General features: G+C 50.2%; 1 protein-coding gene across 1 annotated transcript in view; it reads right to left on the reverse strand.

Annotated features, from left to right (window-relative positions):
• Window positions 1-17,272, reverse strand: part of spef2 (sperm flagellar 2) — a 293,647-nt gene that overhangs the window by 79,641 nt on the left and 196,734 nt on the right. Inside the window, 3 exon segments of the mRNA XM_038803926.1 lie at window positions 566-758; window positions 9,274-9,393; window positions 14,237-14,341. Of these exon segments, the coding sequence (XP_038659854.1) occupies window positions 566-758; window positions 9,274-9,393; window positions 14,237-14,341 (418 nt within the window).

A 17,272-nucleotide genomic window follows, 5' to 3' on the forward strand; every position in this document is an offset into this window, starting at 1 on the left:
AGGAGAGGGGCAGGGGAGAGGGGAGGGGGATAGGGAATGGAGGAGTGGAAACAGAGAGGTGGAGAAAGGGAGGGGAGACAGAGAGGGGAGACAGAGAGGGGAGGAGAGAGGGACAGGGGATATGGAGAGATGGGACACAGAGAGAACAGAGACAGAGAGTAAGAGATGGAGAGCGAGTGATGGAGAAGGGGAGTCGGAGTGGGGTACAGAGACGGGAAGGCAGAGAAAGAGTGAATGTTACACAAAGAGGAGAGAGATTGGGAGCTGTACATCAGTTGGCAGCGTGCTCAGCAGTGATGTGAGAGCTTTCTTGAGCTTCAATTTGGGGTTCTCTAGATTCAGAAGTGTCTAGCAGAAAGGGAAACCTAAATTTCTCAAACCCATTTTCGGAATGTGGAGGATTTGAGGCAGTTCTAACTGTGTGGCCAATGATATGAAATAGATGGAGCTGTATAAGTAAAGGCAGAGGATGGAGGTGTGTGGTGTTGGGTGGGCAGATGAGAGAGATGATCTTTTACAGTGCTGATCAAAGATTTGCCATTTTGTACCCAAAGGGAACACTCACAATGTTTGAGAGAGTTAAAGTTGCTGTCTGAAAGGCCTCGAGGATCAAATACTCATCGACATCAGTCACTGGAACGGCCTCTATCACCATTGTTGATTCCTCTTTCATCTTTCCCAATACCTTTATTACACTTTTCGGCTTCTCCTTCACTTCGAGACTGGAGGAGGGAATGCGATAGGGAACAAGAGGAACTCTACACAGAAGGAAGATGATACAAGTATAAATATTGGCAAAAGTCTCAGTACAGACCGATACTGATTTGATTTGATTTGATTTATTATTGTCACATGTATCAGTACACAGTGAAATGTATTGTTTCTTGCCTGCTGTACAAACAATGCATACCGTACATAGGGAAGGAAGGAGAGACTGCAGAATATAATGTCATAGAACGAGAGTAAAAGATACGGCCACGGTGCCGCCCGGGTCCCTGGCGCTGTGAGGTAGCAGTGGTAACCACCTGGTTGAAAGTTGCCGCTCCTTTGTCTCCCATTGGCCGTTACATTCTGGCCAACTGTACAATGTAACCCACCCATAGTTAGTGGGGATGTTCATACTGCTCGAGCTACATGGAGAATATTAGCAAGCTTGCCCCGTGTGGCCTGTGAGGGTTACTACCACAAACCAAATCCTCGTTTCCCCATCACCCGGGCTTGTTGAGGTTTCTAGAAATTCATTTACGGGGTGTGGGAATTGCAGGCTCGGCCAGTATTTATTGTCCATCTCTAATTATCATTGACAAGGTGGTGGTGAGCTACCTTCTTGAACCGCTGCAGTTCCTAAGGTGTAGGTGCACCCACAGTGCTGTTAGGGATGGGGCCTTGCCCACCCTGGGTAGATGCCAGTGTTGTATGCCAAGCAGCTTGGCCAGGGAGGCGCCAAGTTCTGGAGCACAAGTCTTCAGCACTATTGTCAGGGCCCAGAGCCTTTGCAGTATCCAGTGCCTTCAGCCCATTAATGATATCACGCGGAGTGAATTGTATTGGCTGAAAACTGACATCTGTGATGCTGGGGACCTCCGGAGGAGACCCAGATGGATCATACACTCGGCACTCCTGGCTGAAGGTTGTTGTGAATGCCTCAGTCTTGTCTTTTGCACAGATATGCTGGGCTCCTCCATCATTGAGGATGGGGATATTTGGGTGGGGATGATCAGTAAGTTCGCAGAAGGCAGATAAATTGATATGTGGTGAATAGTGAAGAGGAAAGCCTCAGATGACAGGACGATATAGACAGGATGGTCAGGACATCGGCAAATGGAATATAACCCTGAATAGTGTGAGGTGATGCATGTTGGGGGGACTAACAAGGGAAGGTGTCCCCAGCCTCTGCTCCACTCAGTCTCGGGCAGCCCGGTTCAGCTCTGCCACCTTAGCCATGTCTTCCGAGGCCTCCTTCCTAAATGCTGGAATTGAGCCGTCACAAATTCCACTAGTTGACCTCGAGAGTCCCCCTGGTCTGACTGTCGCTCTTTATGAGTTGCACTCCTTGTTTGGGAGGCCTTAGATATTCCCGACTAACGGAGAATCGCCAGTTCTCACTGTTCCTTCATGTCCCACCTGCATAGAACCCGCAAAATGGGGGAAAAGGACCAAAATAATCCAATTTAGCGTTGGAGCCACCTCATGTGGGACCACTCACACCATGGCCACCACTGATACTCATATTATATTTCTAACATTATATAAATAGAAGCTGCTGTTTTTACAGAGCGAGTGAAAGGTTACCATTCCATAAGACCATCAGACATAGGAGCAGTATTAGGCCACTCGGCCCATCGAGTCTGCTCCGCCATTCAATCATGACTGATATTTTTCTCATCCCCATTCTCCTGCCTTCTCCCCATAGCCCCTGCTCCCCTTATTAATCAAGGACCTATCTATCTCTGTCTTAAAGACACTCAGTGATTTGGCCTCCACGGCCTTCTGCGGCAAAGAGTTCCATAGATTCACGACCCTCTGGCTGAAGAAATACCTCCTCATCTCTGTTTTAAAGGATCGTCCCTTTAGTCTGAGATGGTGAATCCTCTGCTTCTAGTTTTACCTACAAATGGAAACATCCTCTCCACATCCACTCTATCCAGGCCTCACAGTATCCTGTAAGTTTCAATAAGATCCCCCCCTCATCCTTCTAAACTCCCAACGAGTGCAGACCCAGAATCCTCAACCGTTCCTCACACGACAAGTTCTTCATTCCAGGGATCATTCTTGTGAACCTCCTCTGGGCCCTTTCCAAGGCCAGCCCATCCTTCCTTAGATACGGGGCCCAAAATTGCTCACAGTACTCCAAATGGGGTCTGACCAGAGCCTTATACAGCCTCAGAAGTACATCCCTGGTCTTGTATTCTAACCCTCTCAACATGAATGCTGACATCGTATTTGGCTGACTTCCGGTGGCGGCGATGACGTAGGAAGCCGCACATTTGGGAGCTCCCGTTTTAAATGGACTTTTCAGCTCTTTTTAGAGCCCAAAACGGAAATTTTTCGACGTCTCCCGGTGGGAGAAGGTGTGCTGATCGACTTTCCCCGCAGTCCATGACTCGAACTCGGAGTGGAAAGGGGGAAAAAAACGGCAGCAGCTCCCCAGAAAAAAACGGGGGAAGGGATCCAAGATGGCCGCCGGCGGAGCTCCAGAGGAGTGGAAACAGTGGGCCCTGGAGCAACAAGCTGCTCTCCTGCGCTGCTTCACAGACTTCAAGGCTGAGGTACTGAGCTCTCTGCAGGAAACGAACAGAAGGCTGTCGGAGATTCAGACCACCCAGGGTGCTGCCATCCAGGCATTGCAGACGCAGGCCACTGAACGAGAGGAGGAGGCCGGGATCCTCGTGAGTAAGGTGGAGGGACACGAGGCACTCCACAAGAAGTGGCAGGAATGCTTCGAGGAGCTTGATCACCGCATGAGGCGGAAAAATCTGCGGATCTTGGGCCTTGTGGAGGGGCTGGAGGGGTCGGACCTGACAACCTACGTGGCTACGATGCTGAACTCGCTAGTGGGGGCCGGGTCTTTCCATCTGCCCTTGGAGCTGGAGGGAGCCCACAGAGTACTGGCCAGGAGGCCTAAGGAGAATGAGCCCCCGCGTGTGGTGCTGGTGAGGTTCCACCGGTTCAGTGATCGGGAGTGTGTGCTGCGCTGGGCCAAGAAGGTGAAGAGCAGCAATTGGGAGAATGGGGTAGTACGGATCTACCAGGATTGGAGTGCGGAGGTGGCTAAGCGGCGGTCCGGGTTTAATCGGACGAAAGAGGTGCTTTACAAGAAAAAGATAAAGTTCGGAATGTTGCAGCCCGCGTGCCTGTGGGTAACTTATTTGGACCTGCATTATTATTTTGATTCCCCGGAGGAGGCGAGGGCCTTCGTGCGGACAGAGAAACTGGACTTGAACTAGGAGCTGGGGGTTGCGGGGTCGGTTGTAATACTTTATTGCTGGATTCTGCTGTTGCTGTGTTCTCTTCTTTGTACTTTTGCAATTTTGATATGGTTATTTATGGGGTGTTGTTCTGTTATGTTTTTTTTTGCTGTGGGGCATTATTTGAGTTGTGTATCTTGCGGGGTGGGTTGGGGGGGGGTTTGGTGTATTCTATGTCGGGTTGGGGGTATGGAGTGGGGCTGGTATTTGGGAGCTGCGTCAGAAGGGTGTGGTGGGGCAGTGCAAAAGCGCGGGCTTTCCTCTGGTTTCCCGCGCTGCGGGGCTGGGGGGTGGAGACGGTGATGGGGGAGGCGGGGCCTTAAACTGGTTCTTCCCCGCGCTGGAGCGGTGCCTGAAGGAGGGATAGATTGGGGGATGATCCCACTTTGGGAGGGGTCGGGTTATTGGCGGGAGCTTCCGGGGTCAGCAGAAGTTAGCTGACCCACGGAAGTACAATGGAGGACGGTTCGCGGCTGGGAGGGTTCCTAGCCTGGGGGGGAGGGAGGGGGGGGGGGGGAAAGGGGAATACCGGGTTGCTGCTGGCAGGATCAGGAAGGAGCTGGTGGGGGCTGGGGGGACAGAGGTGAGGGGTTGTCGCTATGGGGACGGGGTCGAGCAGGGGGTGCTGGCCTGGGGCGGGCAGTCGACGGGCTATGACTAGTCAACGGGGGAGGGGGGCGGGACGCCCTCTGATCCGGTTGGTCACCTGGAATGCGAGAGGGTTGAATGGACCGGTGAAGCGGTCGAGGGTACTGGCTCACCTGAAGGGGCTAAAGGCAGATGTGGCAATGCTTCAGGAGACCCACCTGAAGGTGGCGGACCAGGTCCGCCTGAGGAAGGGATGGATGGGGCAGGTTTTCCACTCTAGGTTGGATGTGAAGAACCGGGGAGTGGCGATTCTGGCGGGGAAAAATGTGTCGTTTGAGGCATCGGAGGTGGTGGCGGATAAAGGGGGTAGGTATGTTATGGTTAGGGGCAGGCTACAAGGAGAGAAGGTGATACTTGCTAGTGTGTATGCCCCAAATTGGGACGATGCGGGCTTTATGAGGCGTATGTTGGGACGGGTCCCGGATCTGGAGGCGGGAGGTCTGATCACGGGGGGGGGGGGGGGGGGGGTATCGGTCCAGCTCTAGGATGGGTAGGAGGCCGGCGGCGGCCAAGGTACTGAGAGGGTTTATGGACCAGATGGGTGGGGTGGGATCCATGGAGGTTTGTGAGGCCGAGGGCACGGGAGTACTCTTTCTTCTCCCACATACATAGGGTCTACTCTCGGATAGACTTCTTCGTGGTGAGTAGGGGACTGATTCCGAGAGTGGAGGAGGCCGAGTATTCGGCCATTGCAATCTCCGACCACGCTCCGCATTGGATAGAGTTGGAGATGGGGGAGGTGCGGGACCAGTGCCCGTTGTGGCGGTTGGATGTAGGGTTGTTGGCGGAGGAGGAGGTGTGTAGGAGGGTCCGGGCAAGTATTGAGGGGTACCTTGAGGTGAATGATACGGGGAGGTTCAGGTGGGGGTGGTCTGGGAAGCCCTGAAGGCAGTGGATTCGTGGGGAGCTGATATCCATCCGCAAGCAGGCCAGCAGCACGGTTCGATTCCCGTACCAGCCTCCCCGGACAGGCGCCGGAATGTGGCGACTAGGGGCTTTTCACAGTAACTTCATTGAAGCCTACTCGTGACAATAAGCAATTTTCATTTCAAGAGTGGGAATGTGGTGCGGAAGGGGGTAGAGGTGAATGAGGTCTTCAAGGACTTTTACGAGGAACTGTACCGGTCGGAGCCAACGGGGGAGAGGAGGGGAATGGAGAGGTTCCTCGACGGGCTTTCTTTCCCGAAGGTGCAGGAGGAGCAGGTGGAGGGATTGGGTGCGCCGATTGAGCTGGAGGAGCTAGTTAAGGGGATCGGGCAGATGCAGTCAGGGAAGGCATCGGGGCCGGATGGGTTCCCGGTGGAATTTTATAATTTTATAAGTCCGTCAAAATGACGGTGCTTCCGAGGTTCTTGTTCCTTTTTCAGTGCCTGCCCATCTTTATCCCCAGGGCCTTCTTTAGGAGAGTGACTAGCAGTATTTTGAGCTTTGTGTGGGCACATGGGACTCCGAGAGTGAAGAGGGTGTTCCTGGAGCGAGGGAGGGATAGAGGTGAGCTGGCGCTGCCCAACCTTTTGGGGTACTATTGGGCGGCCAATGTGTCAATGGTGCGTAAATGGGTGATGGAGGGGGGAGGGGCGGCGTGGAAAAGAATGGAGATGGCGTCATGTAGAGGTACGAGCCTGGGTGCTATGGCAACGGTGCCGTTGCCGCTCTCCCCTAAGAGGTTTACCACGAGCCCGGTGGTGGCGGTGACCCTAAGAATCTGGGGACAGTGGAGACGGCATAGGGGGGAAACAGGGGGCTCGATGGAGGCTCCAATGGGTGGCAATCATCAGTTCATCCCGGGAAACAAGGATGGGGGATTTAGGGGGTGGCAAAGGGTGGGCATCAGTAAATTGAGGGACCTGTTTATTGGCGGGAGGTTTGCGGGCCTGGGGGAACTGGAAGATAAATTTGGGCTTCCCCAAGGGAACATGTTCAGATACCTGCAGGTAAAGGCATTTGCTAGGCGACAGGTAGAGGGATTCCCTTTGCTGCCCTTGCGGGGGACGATGGACAGAGTGCTTTCGGGGGTGTGGGTCGGAGAGGGGAAGGTGTCTGACATTTATAAGGTAATGCAGGAGGTGGAGGAGTCGTCAGTGGAGGAGCTGAAGGCTAAATGGGAGGAGGAACTCAGGGAGCAGATAGAGGACGGGACTTGGGCGGATGCCTTGGAGAGAGTCAACTCTTCCTCCTCATGTGCGAGGCTTAGTCTCATCCAATTCAAGGTGCTGCACCAGGCCCACATGTCCGGGACTAGGATGAGTAGGTTCTTCGGGGGTGAGGACAGGTGTACCAGATGTTCGGGGAGTCCAGCGAACCACGCCCATATGTTCTGGGCATGCCCAGCACTGGAAGAATTCTGGAAGGGGGTGGCGGGGACAGTGTCGAGGGTGGTTGGATCCAGAGTCAAACCAGGGTGGGGACTCACGATTTTCGGAGTTGCGGTGGAGCCGGGAGTGCAGGAAGCGAAAGAGGCCGGTGTCCTGGCCTTTGCGTCCCTAGTAGCCCGGCGAAGGATCTTGCTGCAGTGGAAGGATGCGAGGCCCCCAAGTGTGGAGACCTGGGTCAGTGACATGGCGGGATTTATAAAATTGGAAAGGGTCAAATTTGCCCTGAGAGGATCAATACAAGGGTTCTATAAACGGTGGAAGACTTTTCTGGACTTCCTGGCTCAGAGATAGGTATCTTGGTCAATAGCAGCAGCAACCCGGGGGGGGGGGGGGGGGGGGGGGGTGTTCCTTATTGGAGTTTCTATTATGTAACTTAATATTGTGTTAATTTGCGTTGTTGTTAAAATGCTGTGTTGTTCAGAGTGGAGGTGGGGCGAATGTTTATGATTGCTAATATTATTGTTATTTTTGGTATTTTATTATGGTTCGTTGTTGTTGTATAAATTCAAAATTTTTCAATAAAAATTATTTTTAAAAAAACATTGCATTTGGCTTCCTAACTGCCGACTGAACCTGCACGTTAACCTTAAGAGAATCATGAACAAGGACTCCAAGTCCCTTTGTGCTTGTGATTTCTGAACCCTTTTCCCATTTAGAAAATAGTCTATGCCTCCATTTCTCCTTCCAAAGTGCATAACCTCACACTTTTCCACATTGTATTCCATTTGCCACTTCATTGCCCACTCTCCTAGCCTGTCCAAATCCTTCTGCAGCCCCCTCGCTTCCTCAATACTACCTGTCCCTCTACAAATCTTTGTATCATCTGCAAACTTAGCAACAATGCCTTCAGTTCCTTCCTCCAGGTCATTAATGTATATTGTGAAAAGTTGTGGTCCCAGCACAGACCCCTGAGCTACACCACTAGTCGCCGGCTGCCATCCTGAAAAAGACCCCTTTATCCCCACTCTCTGCCTTCTATTATGAGGGGCATAGACAGAGTGGATAGTCAGAGGCTTTTCCCCAGGGTAGAGGGGTCAATTACTAGGGGGCATAGGTTTAAGGTGCGAGGGGCAAGGTTTAGAGGTGATGTCCGAGGCAAGTTTTTCTACACAGAGGGTACTGGGTGCCTGGAACTCGCTGCCAGAGGAGGTGGTGGAAGCAGGGACGATAGTGACATTTAAGGGGCATCTTGACAAATACATGAATAGGATGGGAATAGAGGGATACAGACCTAGGAAGTGTAGAAGATTTTAGTTTAGACGGGCAGCATGGTTGGCACAGGCTTGGAGGGCCGAAGGGCCTGTTCCAGTGCTGTACTTTGCTTTGTTCTTTGTTTGTTTGTTCTGCCAGTCAGCCAATCCCCTATCCATGCCAGGATCTTACCCTGAACACCATGGGCTCTTAACTTATTCAACAGTCTCTGATGCGGCATCTTGTCAAAGGCCTTCTGGAAATCTAAATAAATCATGTCCACTGGTTCTCCTTTGTCTAACTTCCTTGTTACCTCCTCAAAGAACTCAAACAGATTTGTCAGACACGACCTCCGCCGTGCTGACTGAGTCCTATTCTGCCTCCCTCCCGATATAATCCTGCCACTCATTATGGGCCAGGGTTTAGAGAACCCCAAAGTGTATCATGGAGTTCACCTGACCCACAACTTTTACTAGATTGTGGTATGGGGAGCACACGGCCCACTCTACAGGTGTGGTACAGCAGAAATGGAAAAGTATTTTTTAAAGCAAAACAATGTTTATTCTATGAACTCAGGTTAACCTTTTAAAACATACAGTGAACACCTTAGCAACCATTAATTCAAATACAACCCCCAAAGAATACAACACTAAGTAATCCGTAAGTTGTCCTTTTAACATCCAGAAGACTTAAGAAACCCCTTTTAACAGAAATACGTTAGGTTGACATTCGCTACTGAAAACATTTATAATTCTGAATTCACCAAAGGGTCAAGAGATAGTCTTTTCATGGCAGAGAGATCAACAGTACACCTTCTCGGTCTGGCTTCAGCTCCAACACTGAAAACAAAACTAAAACACACCCTGCAGCAAACAGCCTAAAACGAAAGTAAAAAGCTGACAGACAGCCCAACTCCACCCACTCTCTGACATCACTGCAGTAGTAAACACTCATTTCTTAAAGGTACTCTCACTACAGATATTTATATACACACTCATTTCTTAAAGGTACTCTCACATGACACATTGGACGTCAGTCAGATATATCTGCATGAGGGATTCTACACCAACTGGTGAACAAATGCTCGGTACCTCTTGAACTCTTGAGTTTCTTGAACTTCTTCTCCTTCCTTCTGCTCCTCTTTGCCCCCAGTCACCAGGTTGCCGGTTTCTAGATCAGCCTGTCTGGTAGATTGAATCGATGCTGAACCACTGGAATAGCAGAAAGAACAGAGTACTGAGCAGTCCCTGTCACACACAACCCATCCAAACTTCACCATCACCCAACCCAGCTCTTCCCCACCATCACCCAACCCAGCTCTTCCTCACCATCACCCAACCCAGCTCTTCCCCACCATCACCCAACCCAGCTCTTCCCCACCATCACCCAACCCAGCTCTTCCCCACCATCACCCAACCCAGCTCTTCCCCACCATCACCCAACCCAGCTCTTCCCCACCATCACCCAACCCAGCTCTTCCCCACCATCACCCAACCCAGCTCTTCCTCTTCAGGCCAAATTCAAAACTGCAAAGCTGAAATAATAAAAACAACTGGAAAAATTCAGTTGATTCAGGAGAATCTGAGTAGAATAGAGACAAAGGTAGGGTTAATGTTGCCGGTGACGGGACCAACTAGACATGCCGAATTCACACTACCGGGCATGAACTGCAGGGTCGATCTAGCACGGGGTTAGATACAGAGTAAAGCTCCCTCTACACTGTCCCCATCAAACACTCCCAGGACAGGTACAGCACGGGGTTAGATACAGAGTAAAGCTCCCTCTACACTGTCCCCATCAAACACTCCCAGGACAGGTACAGCACGGGGTTAGATACAGAGTAAAGCTCCCTCTACACTGTCCCCATCAAACACTCCCAGGACAGGTACAGCACGGGGTTAGATACAGAGTAAAGCTCCCTCTACACTGTCCCCATCAAACACTCCCAGGACAGGTACAGCACGGGGTTAGATACAGAGTAAAGCTTCATCTACACTGTCCCCATCAAACACTCCCAGGACAGGTACAGCACGGGGTTAGATACAGAGTAAAGCTCCCTCTACACTGTTCCCATCAAACACTCCCAGGACAGGTACAGCACGGGGTTAGGTACAGAGTAAAGCTCCCTCTGCACTGTCCCCATCAAACACTCCCAGGACAGGTACAGCACAGGGTTAGATACAGAGTAAAGCTCCCTCTACACTGTCCCCATCAAACACTCCCAGGACAGGTACAGCACGGGGTTAGATACAGAGTAAAGCTCCCTCGACACTGTCCCCATCAAACTCTCCCAGGACAGGTACAGCATGTAGTTAGATACAGAGTAAAGCTCCCTCTACACTGTCCCCATCAAACACTCCCAGGACAGATACAGCACGGGGTGAGATACAGAGTAAAGCTTCATCTACACTGTTCCCATCAAACACTCCCAGGACAGGTACAGCACGGGGTTAGATACAGAGTAAAGCTCCCTCTGCACTGTCCCCATCAAACACTCCCAGGACAGGTACAGCACGAGGTTAGATACAGAGTAAAGCTCCGTCAACAGTGTCCCCATCAAACACTCCCAGGACAGGTACAGCACGGGGTTAGGTACAGAGTAAAGCTCCCTCGACACTGTCCCCATCAAACACTCCCAGGACAGGTACAGCACGGGGTTAGATACTGAGTAAAGCTCCCTCTACACTGTCCCCATCAAACACTCCCAGGACAGGTACAGCACCGGGTGAGATACAGAGTAAAGCTCCCTCGACATGGTCCCCATCAAACACTCCCAGGACAGGTACAGTACGGGGTTAGATACAGAGTAAAGCTCCCTCGACACTGTACCCATCAAACACTCCCAGGACAGGTACAGCACGGGGTTAGATACAGAGTAAAGCTCCCTCTACACTGTCCCCATCAAACACCCCAGGACAGGTACAGCATGGGGTTAGATACAGAGTAAAGCTCCCTCTACACTGTTCCCATCAAACACTCCCAGGACAGGTACAGCACGGGGTTAGATACAGAGTAAAGCTCCCTCTACACTGTCCCCATTAAAACACTCCGAGGACAGGTACCGCATGGGGCTAGATACATTGATATGATACATTGATTTGATACATTGATTTGATACAGCTATCCTGTATTTATTTTCATAGAATTCACAGTGCAGAAGGAGGCCATTCGGCCCATCGAGTCTGCACCGGCACTTGGAGGAGCATCCTACCCAAGCCTACACCTCCACCCTATCCCCATAACCCAGTAACCCCACCTAAGACAAAGGGTAATTTTGGTCACTAAAGGCAATTTATCATGGCCAATCCACCTAACCTGCACATCTTTGGACTGTGGGAGGAAACCGGAGCAGCCGGAGGAAACCCACGCACACACGGGGAGGATGTGAAGACTCTGCACAGACAGTGACCCAAGCCGGGAATCGAACTCGGGTCCCTGGCGCTGTGAAGCAGTAGTGCTAACCACTGTGCCACCGTGCTGCCCCACGGTGTTTCCTTCTTATTTTTCTGAATTTTTTATCCATTGATTGGATGTGTTCAGCAAATATCCCCACCCTGAATGATGGAGGCGTCCAAGCCTGTACCGACCATGCTGCCCTAACTAAAAACAAACCCTTCTGCCCTTACTCGGTCCGTATCCCTCTATTTCCTCCCTATTCATGGACCCATCCAGATGCCTCTTACCTGTTGCTAATGTGCTGCTTCCACCGCATCTGGCAGCGCGATCCAGGCTCCCACCCACTCTCTGTGTGATAAACCTACCCTGCACATCTCCCTTAAACCTTACCACTCTCACCTTGTGTCATCCACAAAATTGCTCATCAGACCACCCACATTTTCTTCCAGATCATTTATACATACTACAAACAACAGAGGTCCCAGCACTGATCCCTGCGGAACACCATTAGCTACATATCTCCATTCTGAAAAACATCCTTCCAACTCTACTGTCTTCTATAACCAAGCCAGTTCTGTATCCATCTAGCCAGCCCACCCCGAATCCCAGCTGATTTTAGTTTATGTACCAATCTGCCACGTGGGACCTTGTCAAACGCCTTACTAAAGTCCAGATAAACTAGCCCTTCCCTCATCAATTTTCTTTGTCACCTCTTCAAAAAACTCAAGTTAGTGAGACATGACCTTTCCTGTACAAAACCATGCTGCCTGTCACTAACTAGCCCATTTTCCTCCAAATGTCGATATATTCTGTCCCTCAGCAACTTTTCCAAAAGCTTCTCCACCATTGATGTCAGGCTCACTGGCCTATAATTTGCTGGATTATCCCGTTTCCTTTCTTAAACAAGGGACTAACATTGGCTGTTCTCCAGTCCTCTGGAACCTCGCCTGTGGTCAAAGAGGATGTGAAGATATCTGTTATAGCCCCAGCTATTTCCCCCCTGCCTCCCGCAGTAACCTGGGATAGATCCCATCCGGCCCCGGGGACTTGTCTACCTTAATGCAATTTAGATACTTAACACTTCCTCCTTTGATATATTGACGTTCTCAAGAGCGTTCACACACCTATCCCTGGCCTCAACATCCGTCATGACCTTCTCCCTGGTGAATACCGATACAAAGTACTCGTTAACGATTTCACCCACTTCCTGTGGTTCCACATATATATGCATAAAAAACCTTGGGGTTCTCCTTGATCATGTTTGTTAAAGACATTTCATGGCCCCTTTTAGTCCTCCTAATTCCAAGTTTAAATTCCTTCCTACTTTCACTGTACTCCTCAAGGGTTTTGTCAGTGTTTAGATGCCTCGACCTATCGTCTGCTTCCTTTTACCTTTTGACTAAGCTTACAATTTCCCTTGTCATCCATGGTTCCCGAATCCTGCCATTTCTATCCTGCATTTTTGCGGGAACATTTTTTGAGGGCAGCACGGTAGCACAGTGGTTAGCACAGTTGCTTCACCGCTCCAGGGTCCCAGGTTCGATTCTCGGCTTGGGTCACTGTCTGTGTGGAGTCTGCACGTTCTCCCCGTGTGTGCGTGGGTTTCCTCCGGGTGCTCCGGTTTCCTCCCACAGTCCAAAGATGTGCAGGTTAGATGGATTGTCCATGATAAATTGCACTTAGTGTCCAAAAAGGTTAGGTGGGGTTACTGGGTTACGGGGATAGGGTGAAGGTGTGGGCTTCAGTGGGTTAATCTGTCCAACGCTGGTGCAGACTCGATGGGCTGAATAGCCTCCTTCTGCACTCTAAATTCTGTGATTCAATGCCTGTCCTTTACTTCAATCAATTGGCTTTTAAAAGCCCCCCATATGTCAGACATGGATTTGCCCTCTAATAGCCGCTCCCAATCCACATTCCCCAGTTCCTGTCTAATTTGGATGTAATTGGCTCTCGCCCATTGCAGATGTAGGTGGGTTGAACAGAGGTTAACTAGAAGGCTGATACTAGAGTAAGGGCAAGAGCCTGCAAAGTAGTCTGTGACATAATTGCTGGCCACATGACGTGACTCTTAAAGAGACATTGCAGACAACTACAACAGATAATTAACCTCCAACCACCACAACCATCTTCCTTTGCGCCAGGTATGACTCCAGCCAGCGGAGAGTTTTCCCCCTGATTCCCAGTGACTCCAGTTTAGCTAGGGCTTCTTGATACCATATACCCAACTTTGATGTCAAGGGCAGTCACCCTCCCCTCACCTCTGGCATTCAGCTCTTTTGTCCATGTTTGAACCAAGGCTGTAATGAGGTCAGGAGCTGAGTGACCCTGGCAGAACCCAAACTGAGTGTCCGTGAGCAGGTTATTGCTGAGTAAGTGCCGCTTGATAGGACTGATGATGACTCCTTCCATCACTTTGCTGATGATGGAGAGTAGGCTGATAGGGCGGTAATTGGCTGGGTTGGATTTGTCCTGTTTCTTGTGTAAAGGACACACCTGGGCAATTTCCCACATTGCTGGGTAGAAATATCCCCATTTTTCCTGCTGATGACTTCTCTATCCCTGTGTAACACTGGAACATAGGGTGCAATTGAATCAATCCTGAACGAGAGAATCTACACTCAGTGTCAGACCGTGCTCTGTATCTACATGCATACTTACATCACTCGGGTACCCTCTTCAACCTTGTGATGCCCCTTGGCCCCAAGCAAGGGGCTGCTGATTGGCAGCTGTGCATGTCTGTCAGCTTCACTAAATCCTGCAACACTGAAATGGCAGAAAAATCAGAGCATTTAGCTGTTACTGTCAGACACGGTCCTTCTTCCCCCACACTCCCAACTCTTTGGAGTTAATGTTCCCCAGTGCTTAAGTTGAATTTCAGTTTTTAATTGTTTTATAGAACACTCTTAATAGAGATGGACTGCACATAGAATCACAGAATCCCTACAGTGCAGAGGTAGACCATTCGGCCCATCGAGTCACACCAGCACCCTGAAAGAGCACCCTACCCAGGTCCACTCCCCACTCTGTTCCTGCCGTAACCGGGTAATCCCATCAAACCTTTTGGACACAAAAGGGTAATTTCTGCATGGCCAATCCCCCTAACATGCACACCTTTGGACTGCGGGAGGAAACCGGAGCACCCGGAGAAAACCCACACACACACGGGGAGAACGTGCAGACTCTGCACAGTCACTCAAGGCTGGAATTGAACCCGGGTCCCTGGAGCTGTGAGGCAGCAGTGCTAACCACTGTGCCACTGTGCCCTATATATATATATATATGTATATTTTAAAAATAAATTTTAAGTACCCAATTCATTTTTTCCAATTAAGGGGCCATTTTATCGTGGCCAATCCACCTCGCCTACACATCTTTGTGGGGGTAAAACCCACGCAAACATGGAGAGAATGTGAAAACTCCACACGGACAGTGACCCAGAGCGGGGATCGAACCTGGGACTTCGGCGCCATGAGGCTGCAGGGCTAAGCCACTGTGCCACCCATGCCCTATATATATGGTCAGGGTCCTTCCTGCTTATTCCTGATTTATTCCCTTGTTTCGCTTTTTTTTACTTTTGAGGTTATATTTTTGATCCATGGATGATAAATGGACATGTGTCTTTAACACAAGAAGCCTGTATCTTTAATTCAAGCAGGAAGAATTCGGAAGGGGGTGCAGAAGCTGTAGAGTGGCCGGCATCAGTGACAGAGACATGGGTTGCAACTTGATCTGACTGGCCAATGGATTGGCTAAAAAAGCTGTGCTCTGCCCGGTAACAGGTGTTGATTGGATCCTATTCGGTAGAAAGAGGGAAAATCGACCGTGGATATCTAAGGAAATAAGGGAGTATCAAATTGAAGGAAAAAGCACACAAAGTGGCAAAGATTAGTGGGAGACTAGAGGACTGGGAAATCTTAAGGGGGCAACAGAAGCTACTAAAAAAGCGATAAAGAGTAAGATAGAGTTTGAGAGTAAACTTGCTCAGAATATAAAAACAGATAGTAATAGTTTCTACAAATATATAAAACAAAAAAGAGTGGCTAAGGTAAATATTGGTCCTTCAGAGGATGAGAAGGGAGATTTAATAATGGGAGATGAGGAAATGGATGAGGAACTGAACAGGTTTTTTGGGTTGGTCTTCACAGTGGAAGACACAAATAACATGCCAGTGACTGATAGAGATGAGGCTGTGACAGGTGAGGACCTTGAGAGGATTGTTATCACTAAGGAGGTAGTGATGGGCAAGCTAATGGGGCTAAAGGTAGACAAGTCTCCTGGCCCTGATGGAATGCATCCCAGAGTGCTAAAAGAGATGGCTAATTGCAGATGCACGAGTGATGATTTACCAAAATTCACTAGACTCTGGGGTGGTCCCGGTGTATTGGAAATTAGCAAACGTGACGCCACTGTTTAAAAAAGGAGGTAGGCAGAAAGCAGGAAATTATAGGCCAGTGAGCTTAACTTCGGTAGGAGGGAAGATGCTGGAATCTATCATCAAGGAAGAAATAGCGAGGCATCTGGATAGAAATTGTCCCATTGGGCAGATGCAGCATGGGTTCATAAAGGGCAGGTCGTGCCTAACTAATTTAGTGGAATTGTTTGAGGACATTACCAGTGCAGTAGATAACGGGGAGCCAATGGATGTGGTATATCTGGATTTCCAGAAAGCTTTTGACAAGGTGCCACACAAAAGGTTGCTGCATAAGATAAAGATGTATGGCATTAAGGGCAAAGTAGTAGCATGGATAGCTGGAATACCGTGTGGGTAAGGATAGCTGGGATACCGTGTGGGTAAGGATAGCTGGGATACCGTGTGGGTAAGGATAGCTGGGATACCATGTGGGTAAGGATAGCTGGGATACCGTGTGGGTAAGGATAGCTGGGATACCATGTGGGTAAGGATAGCTGGGGTACCGTGTGGGTAAGCTGGGATACCGTGTGGGTAAGGATAGCTGGGATACCGTGTGGGTAAGGATAGCTGGGACACCGTGTGGGTAAGGATAGCTGGGATACCGTGTGGGTAAGGATAGCTGGGATACCGTGTGGGTGAGGATAGCTGGGATACCGTGTGGGTAAGGATAGCTGGAATACCGTGTGGGTAAGGATAGCTGGGTTACCGTGTGGGTAAGGATAGCTGGGATACCGTGTGGGTGAGGATAGCTGGGATACCGTGTGGGTAAGGATAGCTGGGATACCGTGTGGGTAAGGATAGCTGGGTTACCGTGTGGGTAAGGAGAGCTGGGATACCGTGTGGGTAAGGATAGCTGGGATACCGTGTGGGTAAGGATAACTGGGATACCGTGTGGGTAAGCTGGGATACCGTGTGGGAAAGCATAGCTGGGATACCGTGTGGGTAAGGATAGCTGGGATACCGTGTGGATAAGGATAGCTGGGATACCGTGTGGGAAAAGATAGCTGGGATACCGTGTGGGTAAGGATAGCTGGGATACCGTGTGGGTAAGGATAGCTGGGATACCGTGTGGGAAAAGATAGCTGGGATACCGTGTGGGTAAGGATAGCTGGGATACCGTGTGGGTAAGGATAGCTGGGATACCGTGTGGGAAAAGATAGCTGGGATACCGTGTGGGTAAGGATAGCTGGGATACCGTGTGGGTGTGGATAGCTGGGATACCGTGTGGGTAAGGATAGCTGGGATACCGTGTGGATAAGGATAGCTGGGATACCGTGTGGGTG

Source organism: Scyliorhinus canicula, chromosome 8, assembly GCF_902713615.1.
Source record: "Scyliorhinus canicula chromosome 8, sScyCan1.1, whole genome shotgun sequence".
In the NCBI taxonomy this organism is placed as follows: domain Eukaryota; kingdom Metazoa; phylum Chordata; class Chondrichthyes; order Carcharhiniformes; family Scyliorhinidae; genus Scyliorhinus; species Scyliorhinus canicula.